General features: G+C 36.0%; 1 protein-coding gene, 1 long non-coding RNA gene and 1 pseudogene across 2 annotated transcripts; 2 read left to right on the forward strand and 1 right to left on the reverse strand.

Annotated features, from left to right (window-relative positions):
* The first annotated feature begins 529 nt into the window (after positions 1-529).
* Positions 530-2,216, forward strand: LOC113317901. The gene is made up of 2 exons (XR_003344115.1): positions 530-666; positions 1,725-2,216. It is a non-coding gene; the product is annotated as an uncharacterized LOC113317901 (long non-coding RNA).
* A 4,867-nt stretch (positions 2,217-7,083) lies between these two features.
* Positions 7,084-18,198, reverse strand: LOC113318454 (annotated as a pseudogene).
* Positions 7,453-7,797, forward strand: LOC113315282 (non-specific lipid-transfer protein A-like). Its single transcript, XM_026563582.1, has one exon. The coding sequence runs from the start codon at positions 7,453-7,455 to the stop codon at positions 7,795-7,797; it is 345 nt and encodes a 114-aa protein (XP_026419367.1).
* Positions 18,199-20,059: the final 1,861 nt, after the last annotated feature.

The following is a 20,059-nucleotide window of genomic DNA, read 5'->3' on the forward strand; positions in this document are numbered from 1 at the left end:
ACATTTCCAAGGGTCCAGATCGAGCCACATTTCAATCTCCACTTCACCTTCCCAGTGTCATTTATTTGGAGTTATTCTTCACATTCAATGTGAAACCGTTTCTTTTATTATAAATTAAACTCCCTCTTAATTCATGCTTCAAAAAAAAAAGATTATGTTGTTTTTCCATATGGACAATGGTGTTTTTCCATATGGACGGTTATCTACATTTTGGATATATAAAGGACGGTTCAGATCGAGTCATATATTTTATCTACATTTCGGACATATAAAGGACGGTTCAGATCGAGTCATATATTTTACATTTTTAGCATATAAAGAAGGGTTGAGATTGAGACACTGATTTTAAGATTTTCAATCTACATTTCCAAAGGTCCAGATAGAGCCACATTTCAATCTCCACTTCACCTTCCCAGTGTAATTTATTTGGGGTTATTCTTCACATTCAATGTGAAACCGTTTCTTTTATTATAAATTAAACTTCCTCTTAATTCATGCTTCAAAGAAAATGATTATGTTGTTTCATCTTCTTCATCGTCTTTTTTTCATCAAAAAATAAATAAATTAAAAGATCTTCTTATGCCCGTAATATTTCAATTTCTCCAATGTGTAATATATTTCTACCAAAGAATATCTCTTTATCAACCACTGCATATTGAAAAGACGGTTAGTTATTATATTTGTTCTCTTATAGTTTGTACTTTTTATAGTTTATTAATTTTCATTAAAATTTCTTTTCATCCAATTGGTGTTTTCAAATCTGGGTTATTGAGAATGTTTCAGATTTTTGATTTTTACTTTGTGGTTTTATGGTTAATTTGTGTAAAGATTAGATTAACGCTCATTAGATTCATCAAATGGTATTAAAGCGCATTAGCTGCAGCGTTTTCAACTTAATGTTTGTATTTCTTTCTGCTCTTTAAATTAGAATTTCATTTTAAATTTGTATGGTGAATATTTTTATTTTTTTCCAATTAATTTATTTTAGATTATTAAGTTCTGTTTGAATTTGATTTTGTGCATCCCACTTCCTCTTCACAAGAATTATAAAGGTTGATTATTTTTCAAGTTCTATATGTTATTCTTAATCCTGTAAATTTACTTTTTAGTATGATTTCCAAGTCTCACTTGAAGTGTTAATACGTGAGCACTACCAGTTGAATTAGCTTTTATATCATCGTACTTCTTTTTGTGTTTATAGCAATCTTGCCGGCTTTAGCTAACCTAAAAATTTTCACCTTCTGTAGACCTCGAATATGGGCAAATGGAAGTTGATTCTACGAACCAAATACCGAAAAATAGACATTTTCTGTATTCAACTGCACAAATTATATTAAGATATTATATTGTAATGTGAATAATTATAGAGGAGATCCATTCGTCGATTAGGTTCTTTGATTTTCTTAATTTGATTTAACAAAAATGAAGTTTCAAACATTTATAAATTAGTCTTACTTTTTTTTTCCTTCGTTTACATTAGCACTCTTGGTTTTACAATCATTGGTCCATTTTTGTTGTACTGATAAGTTGGAGTTTTTTGGCTATTTTTCTTTTATTGTTTTTGTTGTTCTGGTGTGTGTGTGATGATTTTAGTGCTTTTCTTACTTGAGTTAGATCTGTTAGCAGTCTAATTAATTTCTGAATTTTAAGTTAGCTTATAAAATATTTTAAAATCTTGCCTTTGCATTTAGCTGTATTATCATTTCAATTTTTTAAATTTGCAGGTTCATTGAAACTTTTTCAGAAATGAAATACCACTTAAAGCAAGGGAGAAGGGACACAGGTTGGTTTTCTCTGTCGAGGTAAATACCAGTATTTGATTCGTACATTGAGGTTTGGTAAAAATCTTTTTGTTACGTATTCCGGATGAATTTAGCACTGCTAGAGTCCATTGTACCAATGTTCACGAAGTATAATATAGGATATCGTTATTATTAACATGTTATTTAGGGGGTTTGCACAAGGTCAGATTCGTTTGCCCGATATATATAAGGTCGGGTGAAAGGTTTATTCGCGTTTCTGTACTGTTGGTCTCACTGCAAGCTACTTTTAGACCCTTAATACCAATTGAGCTCGGATAAAGTATAAAAGTTCGGTATTTTTCCCCAGGGGCCTACTATATGTTCAATTCGTACAATTCTCAATAAGTTTTAAGCTCAATTTTTTATAACACCGAAAATGATATACATCTTCTGCTCCCTTCCCCCACTTCTTTTCCCCGCCTACGTGTCAAGCATCTATTGGTTAAATCCAATAATAATGAGACCCCCTGTTAATCTCAATCCAGGGATCAAGGGCTAAGAAACATGACACCTAATGGGGGAGGGGAGTGGGGGAAGTGAGTGGGGGAAGTGCAACAGCTTCGGTATAACACCACAGAGGTAGGAACAAATGTAAATTATCAATTACGTGAATGTTTTGACAGAAGGTCTACAGATGTTGACATGAACAAGGAGGTTGTAGAATTGTAAGTTTTATCATATCATTTGGCTATTTTGTATTTTTATCCATGTACTTCGAAATAAGATGTTATCAATTATCAACAGTTTCTATATTTCAGTTTTTACAGGATAACTGAAAGTCAGAGTTTTTGTTATTAGTGTGTTACCTTAAAATTATATCGGTATCGGTCTGTGAAATTTGTTTGTTGGTAATTCGCTGAACAATGAAAAGATAGAAAATATGTTATGAAAAATATGTTAGTAGTGTCCAATAGTAACATAGATTATGAATTGGGATTGTGGTGCATGTCGAACGTCGGTTGGTTCAATAAAAATTCAATTTTTCCAGGGAATAAAATCAATAATCAGTTGCTTGGTGATTTATGTTCACGGTAAAATGATGGTGGCATGTGCCGTGTTATTTAATGAGACTAAAACTAAATCTTACATCTCTCTCCAATACCGTTCTTAGTTCCCTACCCTTTTTTTATTCTCAAGTGCCTATGATTCAATCGGGATAAGATCATGTTGAGTTAGTGCGTCACTTTCGTATAGATTAGTCGTTTGAGATCAATTATGTTGAGTAATTTATTTTAATATTGTTACAAATTAGAAATCCTGTACGATAGTCATGAAGAATTTCCTTAGGCACAATATTTCCTTATAAAAGTTAATTGGTAACACTATCTCATAATGAATATATGCAACTGGAGAAAGTTTGGAACACCAATAACACTACAATCTTATATTAAAAAATTACTTTCTCTTGCATTTGGTCGTTGCAGCAGTCTCACTTCAAACTACTCTTTTAAATAAGCTATTAAATTTCATGTCTTTTTAATATAATGTGAAACCGATACTTTTCTCAAATTATACAGGTGAACTATTGGAACTCATGCTTTTGTAAATAATTTTTTCCGTTTGATCATTGGCATGTTGATCTCGATGAAAGATTTTCCTAACAACAATCCACTTATACAGATATCGTCAATCATTCTCGGTATGGAATGGGTTATCTTAAATAGTTGGTTAGACATAGGTTAAATTTGGCCTCCTGTAGTCATCAAGCATTAATGTTCCTTTCAAGGTTATGTACAAAATGGTGTGCATACATGTATTCTCTTTGATTTCTGAAGTAAGTTGGATGTTAATCCTATATTTTGTACGCATAGGAAAAATTGAAAAAGTATGTATGGAGCCGCGACATGTTGGATTTTGGGAACATAAACACCAGCATATGCATCATCTCTTATATTCTTTTTCTCTCTGTATACTATTTTTAGAACTTATATTCCAAAGTTTCAAAGAACTTTGTAAAGGTATTGGAATAGTATGGGGTAGCAATCATGTAAAAGTTGTTGTCGTTCAATTTTGATATTTCCATATTTTACAAATATTTAAGTAAAATTCCACAATTTCGCTATTTATTAGCTTTATATGTTTTTGGTTAATTATTAGTCTCAAATTATGCATTCAAAACAAATTTAAGTATGCTTCAACCAACTAAAAAAAGAACAAATTTAAGTCAAAATAGGTGATTGTTTATTAGAGATCATCATTAAAACAACGTCTTGAGCAGCGTGTCTGCCGTACGTATGTAAAAAAGTAATTCTAACAACAATAGGAAAACATGACACAATGTAATGACGATGGATTTAGATTTAACATGACTTATGTCGAAATACGATAAGAAGCAATCATTCGGCAACACCGAGAATAAATGACGGCACGGGTCATATCCTAGTTGATGCTACATATTAATATGTAATATGTTATATATTGATACTACATATTAATATTGATACTACATATTCATATGTAGTATGTTATATATTGATACTTATGTTCAATACTGTTATGTTATGTATTGATATACTACATATTGATATGTAGTATGTTATATATTGATACTACATATCAGTATGTAGTATGTTATATATTGATATGTAGTATCTTTGATATGTAGTATGTTATATATTGATATGTAGTATCTTATGTATTGATATTACATATCAAAAAATTGTTATATATTAATACTACATGTTACTGCTAGTACTAGTTACTAGTATATTAATATACTAGTATACTGGTATATATTAATACTACTAGTAAAGTAGTTACTTAATTTACTAGTAACAAATTAGTAAGATATTTTTGTTACTCTAGTATAGTACATATTAATATGTAGTATCACCGTATTGATATTACTAGTATGTAGCAACATATTACTAGTAATATTTACATGTGTTGATACTAATTAGACCTGGAAGGGTGTTTTAGGTATTTAGAAAATACACTTTATAATCTCCACGAAGTTTTTGGACTAGAGAGTAAATAATCTAGTCCAAAAACATGTTTTTGGACTAGGGAGTAAATATTTTTCACGGGTGGACTAGCCATTAACCGGGTCATGAAAAATTGGACTAAACAGTAATTCCTACCTTTAAGGCCCAATTTCTGTTCCAGGCAGATATTTTGTTTTGTCTCTTTCTGCTCCACCTTTAAAACCATGTCCTGTCTGAAGCCTGAACCGCTTCATATGCAATATTATCCACCCGAGGGAATCACATTTCTTCCCATCACACCGGCAGCAGCTGTACCCATTCTGAAACATTGTGATATGACAGAGGATGAGGCTAGCGAGGACAGACTTAGGCTTCATCAGGCAACACTTGCTCACCTTTTACAAAGAGCATCTGCCTGTAGTTTGTCGGGTGAGGAATGAGGATCAGTATATAAGACTGCAGATGGTTTTGGCATAGAGTCTCTTGTTGCAGGTTGCAGCGAGAAGAGATCTGTCTTGGGCTCGCGTTATCATGCAGGAGTGTTTGTACCCTAAGCATGAAAACCTCTGGGTTTGCAGTTACCTGATGCTTTCCTTGTCCAGATGGGAGAAACCACTCGTGGTACCTTTGGCCCTTGGTAGTGGGCTTAAATTCATAGCCCCTGGTTTCCATTTGCATTTCCAGGGATACTAGTGTAAAACAGTCTTTCTTGCTACGTAGAGAAGACACGATGCCGCATCTCTTGCAATTCCACTTGCATCACCCCCATGATGGTTGGGACAATGGATATCGTGTTCCATTTGGTTCCCACCGCTGGAAAAGATTTAGACAACTTCGTAGGCACTGTTGCTAGGGCTCGGTGGGATTCCTAGTCTAAGTTTTCTATGTTTCAGGATCTTAATAATTTTCAGTTTAGTGGACTTCTTCCCTCATTGACAGCAGCTGACATTCCCCTAAATTTTCGTTCCCTAATGCTGCTTGTAGGAACGCCTTTCTTTGTAGTCCCACTAACTGATATTGAGATTGTTAATCTGGCACAGGTTGAATCCGAGCCAACGACAGTGGTGTTCACAGACTATTCAGATGATGTGCTTCAAATCCCCGCGATTGGCTTAACAATGCTTGCTAGCATAAAAAATCTTCTGAACGTGAAGGACTATTGTAACAGTAGGAAACTAAACTAAACTAAACTAAATCGTGGCATGCCCGAAATTGTTCCCTGAATCTGGTGGATGGGAATCCTTAAATCTGGAGGATGAGCTTACTTTGTCCTACTAGAGGAATGCAGATGAGCCCAAAGATCGGTGCGGTCCATGGTTTCAATGATTAAGAAAGCAATGGATCAGATAGCGATGAAGTGAAGGAGAGTAAGGCAAGAAAAGGTCAAGTTGAGTTTGACAGGAACTACAAAAAAAAATCTGTTGCTTGCAGTTTTTTTAGTTGTATTCATTGTTGCTTATTTAATAGATGCCTAAATAGAGATTTGCTTAGGAGGAGTGTCCTTCCCAAATGTTTATATTAATTATGTCATTGTTATTATCAGAAGTAGGGTTTGGATAATATTGAAGATATGTTTCCAATTTGCAGTTCAATGGGAAAATTCATTTAGACTATGGATGGGCTTTGTATCTGTATGTAGACCAAAATGAAGCATATATGATACATCCGGTTCCGAGACCCCTTGCTGGTTGAGGTTGATGTACAACGGAACTTTTGATGTACGGAATTTTTGTTTTGCTAATCTTTTTATTTTGATGTGTATTTGTTTTTCTTGCACCCCTCTGAAAAACCTGGCTCCACCTCTGCTCGGTGTTTAAAGAAATTCAGAAACCCGGCATCAGTGCAAGTAGATCATCAAAGTCCATCTGAAACAATCTCCATGATGATCCGGCCTTGAGATGGAGATGAAACGTGAAGGTGGTTCAGAAGTAACCCACTCGAGTTCCGGTAGTACAAGGATGTGCCACCCTTCTCTCGAGTTGCAGTGCAATTCGAGTAGGAACCAATTTGTCGATACAAGGAATGCCATCTTAATTTCAAGATTTGATAAGCGATGAACTTGTAGTTCCGACCAACTTAAATTTACAGCTTAACGCAGGGATTAAATTTAGAATTATTGCTCAAATACGAAACCACTCACAGTTGTGGTTTCCAAAACTCTGGCCTTGCTATGCCTGACTCCAGAATTCTTATTAGACAAGATAAAAGAAATTTAAATCTAGCTAGGCTATGTTAGCACAAATTATCTCTTAGTGATACAGTAGTGAACCGTGGACCTCTCGTGGTCCTACATATGATGTGCGCCACAACAACACCTGCATCGTCCTAACAGAAAAAGGGTTCGGCATCAGTATAAAATTTGCTAAGAAAAAAAGACCTTTAATACACATGTACTGGCAATGCAGGGGGGTGCAGAAGAAATCTGAAATAAACTAAATGACTCAGTATCTTCATGCAAAAAGATGTAAGAGAATAACAAACTCTATCATATTTGCAATTTCAAGAAACTAAATGACAATTTAAGCTACAATAAGCCAAAACCCTGTAACTGATCATACCAAAGCTAACTTAAATTGGCTTGCATTATTTGTTGTACTTGTACATGCTAATCGATTCGATTACTATATATACCCCAAAGCTCTCCTCCATTTAGCACACAACAAAATCGAGACAGTAAAGATACAAACATATATATACTAGTTATAAGCAAGTTCTAGTAAAGAAAGATGATGAAGGTATATGTTTGTGTTGTCGTGGTTCTAGCCATGGTTCAATTGATGGTTCAACCAAGCCAAGCCTTTACCTGCACCGATATTGATAAGTCTCTTGTGCAGTGCATGCCATACTTGGTTGGCAGTGCACCTCAGCCGGTTACAGCATGTTGTGATGGAGTTAAGCAAATCAAAGGGATGGCAACCACCACCGACGAAAAGCGCCAAGCTTGCAACTGTGTTAAAGATGCAGCTAATAAGTACCAGAACATAAAGGAAGATGCAGCCAGTGGACTCCCTACCAAATGCGGTGTTCCTCTCTCTTACCCTATCTCCAAGAACATTGATTGCAACACGTAAGTCATAGACCTTATCAGCTAGTTAACATATGCTAACTACTTGTAATATTTACACACAAAATCAGGACAGGTGCATTACGTCCAATACAATCCAAGGATTATAATTTTTTATGTTCAATACAAGAATTTGCTATACACGACTATTATGCTAAATACACTATGCATTTGCAGAATCAATTGAAGTCAATGATGCTTTGCTGGGAACTAAAGGGAGACCACAGACAAGAATCTGATGCTCCTGCAACATTTTCTCTCCAGATTATATGATTATGTAACCAATGTTGTTTTCCTTTTTCAATAATAAGGTATGGTTTTGTATGCAATTGTTTTGTAATGGAGTCACGGTCTGCCTGAACAGACCTCCATAAAATATCATAAATAAAGTATACAGTTGTTACGTTATTGCGGCGTGTAGACACCGAAGTCCAAACATAATATATCATGCCACAAAGATTTCAGTCGTATTCGCCTATGAAGCACCTGTACGGGTTTTCTAATAACACTTGGAAGTAAAATGAATGTAATAAACGAACTGTGAACATAAACAAGAAGTTGTGGTTTTGTATGCAATTGTTCTGTAATGGAGTCACGGTCTGCCTGAACAGACCTCCATAAAATATTATCATAAATAAAGTATACAGTTGTTACGTTATTGCGGCGTGTAGAAACCGAAGTCCAAACATAATATATCATGCCACAAAGATTTCAGTCGTATTCGCCTATGAAGCACCTGTACGAGTTTTCTAATAACACTTGGAAGTAAAATGAATGTAATAAATGAACTGTGAACATAAACAAGAAGTTGTTTCTAACTCCTACTTGCTCTAATTTCATTACACTGTCATTTTCACTAATATGCACGAATTTATCATCATAATTATCAGTACTAGTACAGAATCAAGTTTAAGCAGCTTTTGACTTGATTTGAATATTCATCAATCTCCTCTATTTGGGGTTGTCCACCATTGGCAGCTCACAGACTCTTCTGATTCAATAGTTTGAAAATTCTGGCCAAATCACTAATTCAGAAACAAGGGATTCAACATCTGCCACTGGCACAAACATGGTGATGCTATCCAAGTTCATGGATTCCTAATAACTAGGATGAGAATAGTGTTTGCTCAAGTTAAGAGGTGAACAATATTTAGCAGCTAGGATTCCAAGATATCAAAATGAGCTCGTATAGCAGACACGTGAACCCTAACTCACACCTCTAGACTTTAATTTCTAGTGCTACGATAAAAATTGAATGATCAATGAGAAAGATCTTTCTGATTACCTTAGAGGAGGCACAAGGGATTTGACGCCACGAATAAATTGGGTGCACAAAGTCACACTCCTCTTTGTGAGTCGTCATGCACAGAAAGTTGCTGCATTGAAAACAAGTACAGGAATCTGCGAGCGATGCCAGGACTGCAGTGCACCATGAACCCATATAACTTGCTCTTCAAGTCCAGTAGTTTTTCACGAAGCTACTGTAATTGCCAGATCCAGTAATTTTCTAATTTACTATGTTATGTACTGTTATACTACGTGCAAGTGTTCAAAGTGAAAATGCATCTTAATCAAGCTAAGATGAGTTTATAGACTGTATATAAAATTTCTGCTGGATATATGTAGCTCTTTGAATACATAATAGTCTCTACCCTTGACGGACCTTGAATGTAAAAGACACAAAATAGTACAGAAAAGACGCAGAAGTGTGTCAAGTATCATTCCGATAATACATCAACTACACTGTCCATTCAATATGATTGTGGTTTTTCTTTACTGTTCCTGAAAAACTTGATTTGCAAAAAGGATGGGGGAAAAACCCAGATGATGACAAGGAAGAAATTTGTTACCTCCAATATGTTATAGAAATCTTCAAAAAATGAAATAAATACTGTTTGGTGATCAAAGGTCAGTCGACCCGACACTAAGAGAAGATAGAAGGCCCGCTGCCTGGACTGGTAACGTCGCCGAATGTCGACATGGCTGCTGCTGATTTGTCCTTTAGCCTTCCTACTTGTCCATCTGTAAGCATGGAGCCCAGTTTCAGTGTGCTCTCACCAAATCTAGTGCCGACCTGTACATTTAAAAGAAGAAGATACACATTCATGTTAAAAGAAAAGCATGAAAGCAGGGCATTATTTGCATGCAGGTAGACATATAAGTTCCCATCTGTAAAACAAGATATCAAACAAACTTCATAAGAGCTACAAAACTCATTCCCTACACTAAAGTAGTAACTACAGATAATTTCTTCATTAACGAAACTTATAAATTTTAGAACGCGTTCTATTTCTTGGCGATTTCATCTGCTGTAATAACATGGTTTTGCTGCATTGAAGTCCATGATCAGAACATGTTAACAAGAACAAATTGTTATTTTCACCCATATCTTAAAATATGTGATGCTATTCCTACATGTACATTGAGGAGCCTTAGCAGATGCTATTATGCGAAATTAGTGTTTAAGAAATAAACTAGGGTATAGAATGACAGCTGATCAGCTCATGCTTCCCACTCATCATATTTTTTCCTCCCAAGCACAATTGGTCATCCATTTATCATCATGACGGCACAACCACATTTCCCATTAGAGCTGTACTTATGCAAACAAGAAAGCACAATACCTGCATGAAAGACCTAAATAAAGGGGTGGCAACTCCAAAGCTAGAAGTGTCGTCATAGTCGAGTATTGGTGAGCTGTCTCCACTCGGATAGCTTTTCCAGGAGCTTCTGGAAGATATATCTTCAGTGGAACTTGGAAGAGCTGATTTAGCTGTCCCTCTCGAAGACAATGCTGGAGCACTGCATACCAAAACGTGCAAATTAGTACACAGATGTGCAAACAGAGACTTCAACATCAAAATAAAAAATAGTGCTTAAAACGCTCAAGCCATCAAACTGAAAATTGAAAAAGAGTATCGTGAAGTTTGTCCCAAATTCTATTGCATTCTTGATCAGCCATTAAAACAACTATGAAAAAATGGAACTAATGTAAGACAATGGAACACCAACCTGATTGGAAGGTATTTAAAACGTGGGACTATGGAACACCTCATGATGTTTGATTCAGAATTGCTAGGCAATTTCCGCTGGGTGTCAGTGTACATTCGATTAAGCTGCACAAAGAAACCAAAGAGGACAGCATGCCATAGGTATGCCTGTTTCTCATTCTCCCAGAGATAAGACTCATACCTGTCTTGTCCAAAAATAAAAGAATTCAACTCAGACAATCTAATGCAAGAATAGAAAACTATACGAAACTGAGATTAGAATTTAAAAGGGCTACATGAATCTAAAACTTAGAACTAGACGGACTTAATATTCCCCTGCATCTACAAGAGTTGGCACAATTGGAACATGGTGCTCTAAAAATTTGCTAACTTCTACTGATACAATGAGATCACTGAATCACTCTTGATCCAATTGACCTCCATGGTAAACACCCCAACAGGTTGGATGATCACTTTAAAATAAGTTCATTGGGAACTGAAAATACTTACGTTTGCCAATCTATAGGATCCAGCCTTTGTGAGAGACTACTTGTCAATTCCAGAACGCGCTTTCTACTGACAGAAGAGTCCTGTTTTTGCACCTGACTTTTCATAGAGAGCTTGGACTTGGGAGTTTTAGATAACTCATCGTTCATGTTCAAGTCACCCCCAGATAAAACATCAAAAACGAATCTTAAATCTAATAGAATTTGCAGTACTCCTCTTTCAGTCACCTTAGGACTGCGAGCATCTAAGGTAGAAAGAAAGCTGCCATATATACCCAGCACCTACAAAATCATTATGTATAAATTATCAAGGTCTCGCAAATTTGGAATGCGGCGTTTAGATGTTCAAGGTTAAAAACAACAGATCTCTCAATAAAAAGTAATGAACAAGCTGAGATGTTTCCAAGAGCAAAAGTAACCCTGTATGATTAAGCAATTCTTACAGTCCATCAGTATGGTACATATATCCTACTGTTCTGATTTCATAGGCTTTCCAGTCTATCTTAAAGAAGTCAACTGGTAATTATCCAAATCATATCAACATATAGAATTTTCTGGTTTCTATGTTTAAACATATACAAGAAGAAATAATATCAAGCAAGATTCAACCAAATCAAGTAGATCAGTGACCAAATGTTCAAACAGAAACCTGCTACTCACAGGTGAATGAAATTACTTCCAAATACACAGACATTACTGATATAGTAAAGCAAAATTTCATAATAAGACAGCATGTAGTGATTATGTGTAAGAATTAAACTAAGACATAAGGAGCGCATATTTACCCTTTACAAAAGACCCAGAGCAAATTTCTGCAGAATTAATTTGTCAAGGACGTGCCCTCCAATTCTATGAACCTCTTCACTAGCTTGGCATAAGAAAGATGTAAGATAAAGTGAAGGCATGGAAGGAAGTTCTATCTTCATCTCCACAGGACCCTCACTGGAATTCTCTTGTTTAATGACAGTTTCCTCCCAGCTCTGCACAATAGTCAAAATAGTACATAAACATCATTGAAAAGAACACAAAACCAAAATCCAAAAAATATAAGAAAGATATCGTCAACAATGAGGGACAATGTTGATAAGCTCTACCACCACACCTCATTGTTTTTTATCCATTCTTAACAAGAATGGGTAACTATTTGGACAGATCAAAATAAAGGATTTTCCAGCTAAAACCAACAAAGACATACTGCATTAAACTCTTCTGATAGGAGTAAAATGGGAGTATAATTAAATACAGCGAAAACTTCACTTACCCTCGAGGAAGATGTCAATGACAATGCATCGTCGTTATTGATCTCCTTCGATAGAATGGCAGATAATTCATTGGATACCCAAGTTATCCACAAACTGTGAGCCCAGATGCATATATCTCGGAATTTCGTGCTAAGTAAATCAAGCTTTGGACTGGCACTGTCAATCACTCCAGACAAGGCAGCTGAAGTCGACGAAGATTGCCTTCTAATGCCATTCAGACTTTGCCTTCTGGGGCTATCACGCATGGGAGAATCAAGGGAAATCCTCGAGTTCACAGGGTGGGACGATGTTCCCTTATCAAACATCATAGAGCTTGTGGAATTCACCCATAACCTTGGAGAACCGAGTATCAATGGTATGTGGCTTGAGTGATTTCGAAATGCAAATAAGAGACGCCCGATGAATAGAGATCTTTCAACCAATATAGCTGGTGGTTCAGAGTCCTCTTTGATGTGTTTTATCGAAGGTGAAAGGTGTCGAAGTTCCTCTTCAATTTCTCCCACTGTAGTTGATAAACTTTCATAACATTCATCCTGCAGATAAGAAGATAACTCTCTCAACCTTGAAGCAGCTCTGGGAGACCCTAAGAAGCACATAAAATCTCCAAGAATTTTATGGCATCTGCTGTCTACTGCATCTCTAATTTGACCAACTTCTGGACCGAAATACGCAATCAGACAACTATGGAAGTCATTTTCATCTGTTGCCCCTCTAGATGTCAATCCCGTACCAGTCTTTCTAACATTTGGCTCCAGAAACCAAACTCCACCACCTGTAGATGGTCTGTTTAAATACGTTATGAAATCAATGCGACCTACTCCAAGAACCGGCACAATTGCCCGGATCGAATCCCTTACATTAACAACTCTACTTAAATCCTTAAATCCGGAATCTATAATCTCTTTCATCCTCCGAACAAAAGCATCCTCAAAGATACCGTCCCAGAGATCTTCATCATTTCCCAAGACAAGTTCACGAATCCTGTTCCAAGGAGATTCAATTTCAGATCCAAAAACAATCTTAAGCCACTCCAAACTCCCTTCCAACACCTTACGACTATCCAATGACTCTCTGATCAGCTTCTCGGCTGATGCCAACTCTTCCCCACTACTAATACTATCAATTAAGTATCTCCCATTGACTTTACTAACAGTCTCTTCCCCACAAGTCTTCAACCAATTCAAACAAGTTTTCGCAATCAACTCCTTATCCAATACCAGCATAACAGATTCAAGCTTCTCCCTATGTAATTTTCACTGCTTCACTTCCTCTTCCGGATTCGGCAACCCACCAAACAACTGCGAACCAGGTGGAGACCCCAATGTAGTTTTATAAAACAACGGCATAGCATTCAACACTTGTAAAAACATTTCTCCTACCTGCCCTAAACTAACCTGAATTATCTTAACAATATCACCAAAAACCGAAACCACATCCCCCGAACCCCCTAATTTCATTGAAACCCACGATTTCCTCGACTCCAGAAACAACCTCAACACCTCCTCCGGCCCCAACTCGTCAATAACCGCAACCGCAACCAACGCATCAGCGTAAACCCCAATCCCCAAATCACAATCCATCAATCTCTCTCTACTTCTGGCAGATATCTGCCCTTTAAAACTCTCAACAATCTGCCATTGATGCCCTAACAACGGAAAATTCTACAAAAACTCCTTATTCTCACTACTGACAACCAAATCATGTACTAATTTTGCCCTAATGTACCTCCCAGATGCCTCTAAAAACATAGATTCATCCAAACAACCCCAGATATTCTCCGGCGTATCAACTAAATATTTTACCCTACAAGCAATTCCATACACCCTTACTCTAACAGGATTACTATGAACCATCCTAGGGGTATTATCATCATTATTATTGTTATTTGAAAGTGAATGAATGTAATTCTCAATCATGGAAATGTTTGATGATATGGATTGACATGATGATTTCATACATACAATTGAATCAGCTGAATCGATTAGATCACGATAACGAGTACCGACTAATTGACGGAGTTCTTCTTTCTTTTCCTCGATTTCTTTCTGTGTTTTGGTCTCGATTGTTCGGATTTCGGAGATTGGTTTCGTCCGGAAGAGTGATTCTGCGTCTCGGAATCCTGATTCGTCATTTGTTGTTGCTGGTGGTGATGCTGTTGATGTCCGAGGTGTTCTCATTGTTAGCTCTCTTAATAAGATCCAACCGTGTTTGCTCAAACTAAGCCTGCATTCATAAGTTTTGATTTCAGTATATATTAGCAATTCAGTACTTGAAAATGAGCCGAAAGGGTATGTGATATCAACAGATGATAGTAATAACGATGATACAGAATTCCAAGAGTGCAAAAAAAGATGCTGAACTTGTCTTCTAATCTAGCCTTATCCGACCATTACAATTTGTAACCCAAAGCTCATTTAGAGAACCAATGAGTCTCCAAGCAGCTTTAGCTAATAAAGCAACATTGGATTGCTTAAGATTTCTGAACCCTAAGCCACCAGAAGCTTTGCTAGTGCAAATCTTCTATGTAAATGCCACTAGGAGACTTTTTCCCCCACCATGGGACTTCTCCATTTTATTAATAATATTATCAGGGATCAAAAAAGTATTCAAGTGATAAATTGGAGAGGATTTTAGGACATGATGGACAAGAACTGACCTACCAGCTTGGATGAGCTGTTTTCCTTTCCAATTTGCCACTTTCTTATCAAAATGATTCACAAGATGATTGAAAGAATCATTTCTTGACCTATGCCTAAAGTTCTAATAAGAGAAACACAGATATCAGGCTTTTTTACTAAAGAAACAACCTGACTTTTCAAAATTGATTATCTGACCACAACATTGACTGAAGTCTTTGATAAGACTCCTGACATTATTTCAAAATGAGAAACCTTACAGAAAATTAGGCAATCAGCAGTGCTTGGGACCTCTTTGCAGACTTTGATTTCGCGAATAAGGTGAGAGGCTTCTGCGTGAAGAATATATCTGGAGAAAGACTCCATGCAGAGAATAATCAAGAGATACAGAGGATCTCCTTGCCTGAGACTTCTACAGGGGCTGTAAGACTTACATGGTGAACCATTAAGCAAAATTGAAATATTAGGAGTACTACACTGATAAATCAAATCACACCATTCAGAGGAAAACCCAAAACCTTTGAAAATGTCTATCAAGAAAGACCACTCAACTCTGTCAAAAGCCTCTGACATGTCGAGTTTCAGACCCATAGCTCCACATGTATCTTTCATTCTTTTCATAGAATGAACCAGCTCATGGGCAATCACTACATTATCCTGTATACGTCTGTTAGGGACATATGCAGCTTGAAACGGAGAGACCAATTTTCCTAGCATAGGTTTCATTAGCATTACAGAGGGAAATGGGTCTGAATTCACAAAGAGTTGTGGGATTATTAGTTTTAGGAATTATAGAAAGAAATGTGTGGTTCATTACTTTGAGAAGATGTTTGGTTTGAAAGAAATGTTTTACCATGTTCCAAACATCGTTTTCTAGAATGTCCATGTTTTGCTTATAGAACCCTGGTGGGAATCCATCAGGGCCTGGAACAGACAATGAAGGCATTTGTTTAATAGTGTCTCTGATTTCCTGCAGAGTGATTGGACTCAATAACTTATCATTGTCCTATCTGGTGATACAAGGGGTTAAACAATTGAGAACCTCCTTGTTCTGAATGGGATTAGAAGTAGTCCCTATGGAACTGAAATGATTTACTAAAAAAATGCGGACTGGCTAGTAACAAACAGGCATAAACTACTAGGAAACAGAAAATAGAAGAACCGAACGATAGGAAATCAACAAGACGTTGATAAATTGAGTCTAGGGATAGAAGCCAATTTACTCATTGATAATCTAACAATTATTTTCTTAAATCGATAATAAAGTCTGCCTTCTAAAGGTCAGGATAACTACTATTTAGACTACAAAGTAACCCTAGGAAAGTAACGTTATCCAACTAGACTGACCAAAACACCCTCTATAGGAGGTAATAAGCAAAAGCTAAAAAATAAAACGAACTAAACAATAATCCTAAAATGCTCCTGCATCATAAAAGGTCTTCCAGATGTTCTATAAGAGAAGAAATATGATTAAAATGCCTTCTTCTGTTAACATAAGTATGATAAAAGTTAGTGATTTTATCATAACTTTTAATATATTCCTCTCTGGACTTTTGAGCATAAAAGTCTTCTTCGACTATTTGCCAACGCTCTATTTTCTTTTCAACTTGCCTAATAGTGTCAGAGTTCTGTGAAGAATTAGACAGACTATTAAGATCTTGGAGTTGAATCCCTAGAGATTTGACCTTATTGTGAATGTTACCAAATACACATTCCATTTTTTAAAGTCATGTTTGACATTTCTCAACCTATTAGTTAATTTAAAAGTTGGTGAGACCCTAACATCAATGACATACGAGTTTTTAATCGTCTCATGAGATGAAGGGTCCCTAAATCAGTACTTAAAGTATCTATAAGGCTTCTTGTCTTGGTGAGATTGAGTATCAGTGACTAGAATGATCGGAATCTGATCTGATCCTATAGTGTCAATATGGAAGACCTTAGGAATTAGCATAGTGTTGAAGCCACAAGCCATTTACGAGGCTCTATCAAGTCTGGCTCGAATAATGTCATTGCCAGTTTGCCTATTTGACCATGTGAATTGTGTTCCCACATAGCCCAGATCAGACAAATCAGAGTAATCGACAGCAAACTTAATATCAGATACTCCTGAAGAGTTGTACTAGAGAAAGTTGATCTGCCATTGTGATGTTTAGATCTCCAATAACATCCCATAGGTGATCAACTCTCTCCAATTTCTTTAACATATTTCCATTGTGCTAGTTTCTCTTCACGGTATGTAGAACCATAAAGAAAAGTAGCAAGAAACTCTGATTTACTAGTAACTGATAATGGCATTGACCATTTTGTCAGTATTTTTGGACAATTTCAAAATTAAAACCACTCTCCCACATAAGAGCTATACCTCCAGAAAGTCCAGCAGAAGAATGAACCCAATTGTTAGGGAAGCTGAACCTTCTAAGATATTGATGCATCTTAGCAGCAGAGTCACATTTGGTTTCACATAAGACCACAATATTAGGATTATCAACACAAAGCCCTATGACCTTTCAGGATAATAACAGTGTTTATCAGAATTACTCCAGGTCAGGATAATAACATGCCACCAAATGATAATAATCAATTATAGAAACCACAACACTCATTAAAACCGATAGAAAAATAAAATAAAATGGAACAGCTATAGTTTAGATAGAATTTCAAGTGATAATTGTTCAGTGGAATCCTAACAATCGAATTATAGATCTAATGTTTGTATCACAGAATAAAAATTAAAACCCTAGAATGCAGATAAAAAAAATGGGATAGAGAGATAGATAGCAGTATTTACTAACCGGAGATGCAACAATCTTTAGTTTATCCTCCTTGTGACTTCTAATCTCAGCCGCTTTTGAGTTTTCCTCATTCATATCGCCTTACCTAGTTTCCTGAGCATCCGGAAGAAGGTTGTGATTATGGTTTCCGAAAATAGGGATTGAATGAATTCGAATTGGATTGATAGTATCAGAAGGAGGAGAATTGTCAATTCTAGATCTCTCCGCAGAGCGCGTTTCCTCTTTCCCCTAAAGTTAGAAACACCTGGTTCAACAATTTCCGCGTTTTGATTAGCAGAAGAGATATTACTAGTACACCCAACTTCTTTCATATAGGCAGCCATAAAGGCCTGTCGCTCTTCGGTTTCATCCGTTTAAATATCGAACAGGGTGTTAGTCCTCAAGGGAGTTGGGGAGTTGGGTGTAGTTGTGTTTTTCCCGTTAGTCGTGAGGGAGTTTGAGGGAGTCTCTTAAAATCCCCGTTAGTCGTGGGAGAGTTTAGAAGAGTCATCACAACTCCCTAGAAAACCCCGTTAGTCGTGGGGGAGTTTGAAAGAAACTCTTAAACTCCCTGTTAGTGGTAAAAATTAGAATGATAGGGAGTTTGTTTTTTTTGGGGAGTTCTGGGAGTTCTAGGGAGTTTATAGTATATTTTTGCCTCACTCCAAATCTCTCAAAAAAGTAGAGATTTTGGGAGAGTCTCTCAAACTCCCTACACTCAACACACCAAACTCTCTCAAACTCTCAATACTTTCTTACACTCCCTCAAAATCCCCAAGATTCAAAATACATTAAACTCCCTCCAACTCACTCGTGGACTAACCCCTGGAAGTCTTTTTGAGTCATGGCAGCACTCCAAAGTTGCCTGGCAATTTCTTCACGTTTCTCTTGATCATGGTCAAGCACAAAACAGTAATTATAAATCAGCAACTAATTTTTATTTTTCCCGTGCTTTGAACATACGTGGGACTGGAAACAAAATCCCCATTTAGCAAGGTTATATACTTATTTAGAGAGTATTTTTCACTTTTTATTTATATAATTCTGATGTTTTCGAACCAGAAATCGTTTAATCAGAACAATATATTTAAGAATTAACATATATCATTTCTAACTTACGTTATAGGTACTTGGGACCGGAAAAAAATACTCGTTTAGCGAGGTTATATATTTATTGGTGATAAATAGATATATATATTTATTTATTTAGAGAGTATTATGAACTTTTTACTTGTATAATTCTAATTTTTTCAAACTAGAAATCGGTCAATTAGAATAATATATTTAAGAATTAACATATGTCATCTCTAACTTACGCTATAGGAAATTTTAGAACTAGTTGGATGAGAATGATGCAGCTACGAGATCTCCTATGAACAACGTAATTATCGTGTTTAATCAATTATGAGAATGATCATGAATTAGATTATAGTACTACCATACCAAATATGTCATTAAAAGAGGCATTCCAAACATTAATCATCATAGAAAATTTTTTGCTATAACACGAGTAAAATATTCCAGAAATTATACATATATTACAAAAGAATAAGGATGTGAGGCATTTTAGTTTAGGTGGAAGAAAATAACAATCATTATTAGATGCATTTTTTAAGAAGAAATAACTTCTAATGAAAACTTATGATCATTTACATCACCTCACAACGATATTGATTGTTTTCTGTACGGAAGTGCTTATGAACAGAATAATCAAGGAAAGAAACAATTATAAGGTAGATATGGTCATGAATTGACTTATAAGTTTGAGTAATTTATTTCAATCGAACTGACGAAGTATTTTGGTTTGTTTATATTATTTTTTATATGAAATTTAATAATTATTCATTTATATTTACATAGAGCCTTTAAGGACTCAAATTTTTTTTTTACTCATTAATATATTCAGCGAGGTTGTTCAATTAGCCCCTTTACCCAAGTTGGGACCGAAGAAAATTATTCATTGGCGAGGTGATTCATTTATCGAGGTTAGACTGTATGAGGATCAACTTCAATCTTCTTACCGAGATCCGCATATATGTCATGTGCAGTTTGCTTATCAAGGTGCTCAAGGTGGATGCCCCGTAACTTAATTTTCTTACAA

This window comes from Papaver somniferum, chromosome 10 (genome assembly GCF_003573695.1).
Source record: "Papaver somniferum cultivar HN1 chromosome 10, ASM357369v1, whole genome shotgun sequence".
Lineage (NCBI taxonomy): Eukaryota > Viridiplantae > Streptophyta > Magnoliopsida > Ranunculales > Papaveraceae > Papaver > Papaver somniferum.

Excerpts from the sequence above, each read along its gene's own strand:
- LOC113315282 (XM_026563582.1), top strand. The coding sequence starts at position 7,453 with ATGATGAAGGTATATGTTTGTGTTGTCGTGGTTCTAGCCATGGTTCAA.